Here is a 1,203-nt window from a genome sequence, read left to right on the forward strand (position 1 = left end):
TCCATAAAAACAGGGTAGTTCACTCTAATCTTTAAATTGCATTGCTAAAATGTAGTTAATACACACCAATTTCTAACCTCTTAGAACATTCTGTACAAAAGATTTTAATCACTGGAATAATTCCTGAGGAAAGCAGCACTGCATCAATTGTGATGTGATCTGGTAGTCTATGTTCTTGTTTTCCAGTGAAAAGGTTTCATGAACACAAACACTGGGTTTCTTGTGGTCTCATTGATAAAGAGAAAGTTTCTGAGCAGCTTCTGAGCAAACATTTCTTGGTAAGTTGATCACAGATCTGGGATCTTCACTCCTCATAATGGCGCTGCCAGACACAGTCATGTTAGCTCCTCCCTCTGCACACTTACGGACAGTGTCAGGACATACACCACCATAGACCTCTATATCCAGAGACGGAAACAGGGTCCTCAACCAGTGAACCTTTGGCATCATGTCTTCCATGAATTTCTGTCCTCTGAACCTAGGTTCTACTGTCATGACCAAGGCCATATTGATTTGATTGGCCCATGGTGCTAAATATTCAACATTAGTTCCTGGTTTGATGGCAAGGTCAACCTTCATCATAGTCTCTCGGATATCTTTGATGAAAGTCCCTGGGATGTCAGTGGCCTCAAGATGAAAGGTATATTGATTGGCTCCTGGTATGGCCATTGGCTTCACCCACTGTTCCTTCCTGGCCCCCATCATGTGCATGTTTTTGCACTAACTAGCCATAGGAGCATGGGAAAGGCATGCCTATCCCCTTTAGGCTCAGTCTCCACACCCACATATCAAAGACTAGTCCTAGAGCTTCAAGCTAAATATTTCTAGAATAAGTAAAAGAATAAGCATTTATTTCTGCCATTCACTCATCTACAAAACATCTGACTTATCAAATAATCAATAAATTATTGTTATATTCACTTCCAATAGCCCAACAAGTGGTCTTATTCACCCCCGCCGCCACCACATGTGTTTTGGTAAGTAGATGAAGAAAGAGGGTTAAAAACTTTTAAAGTGAATGAATGAATGAAAGCTGCTTTCTGCTTTTGTCTTTTCTTCCTTGATAGCCTAAGGGCAAAATTTTGAGTTCCAAAAGAAACAATAAGAAATCTAATTAGTTCTTTGAAATGCAAGCTCACCATAATTAAAAGCCAAGTTGAAAACTGTTTCAAAATGTCCTTTATAATATAAGAAGGCACACCA

The 1,203-nt window shown here is 39.6% G+C and overlaps 1 protein-coding gene across 1 annotated transcript; it reads right to left on the bottom strand.

Annotated features, from left to right (window-relative positions):
- Positions 1-228: 228 nt before the first annotated feature.
- Positions 229-777, bottom strand: LOC101703922 (ribulose-phosphate 3-epimerase-like). The gene has a single exon (XM_013071400.2). The coding sequence runs from the start codon at positions 709-711 to the stop codon at positions 229-231; it is 483 nt and encodes a 160-aa protein (XP_012926854.1). The 5' UTR covers positions 712-777.
- Between the last annotated feature and the right edge of the window lie 426 nt (positions 778-1,203).

Source organism: Heterocephalus glaber, unplaced genomic scaffold, assembly GCF_053883595.1.
Source record: "Heterocephalus glaber isolate CG9 unplaced genomic scaffold, H.glaber_assembly_v1.0 deba00000122, whole genome shotgun sequence".
Taxonomy (NCBI): domain Eukaryota; kingdom Metazoa; phylum Chordata; class Mammalia; order Rodentia; family Bathyergidae; genus Heterocephalus; species Heterocephalus glaber.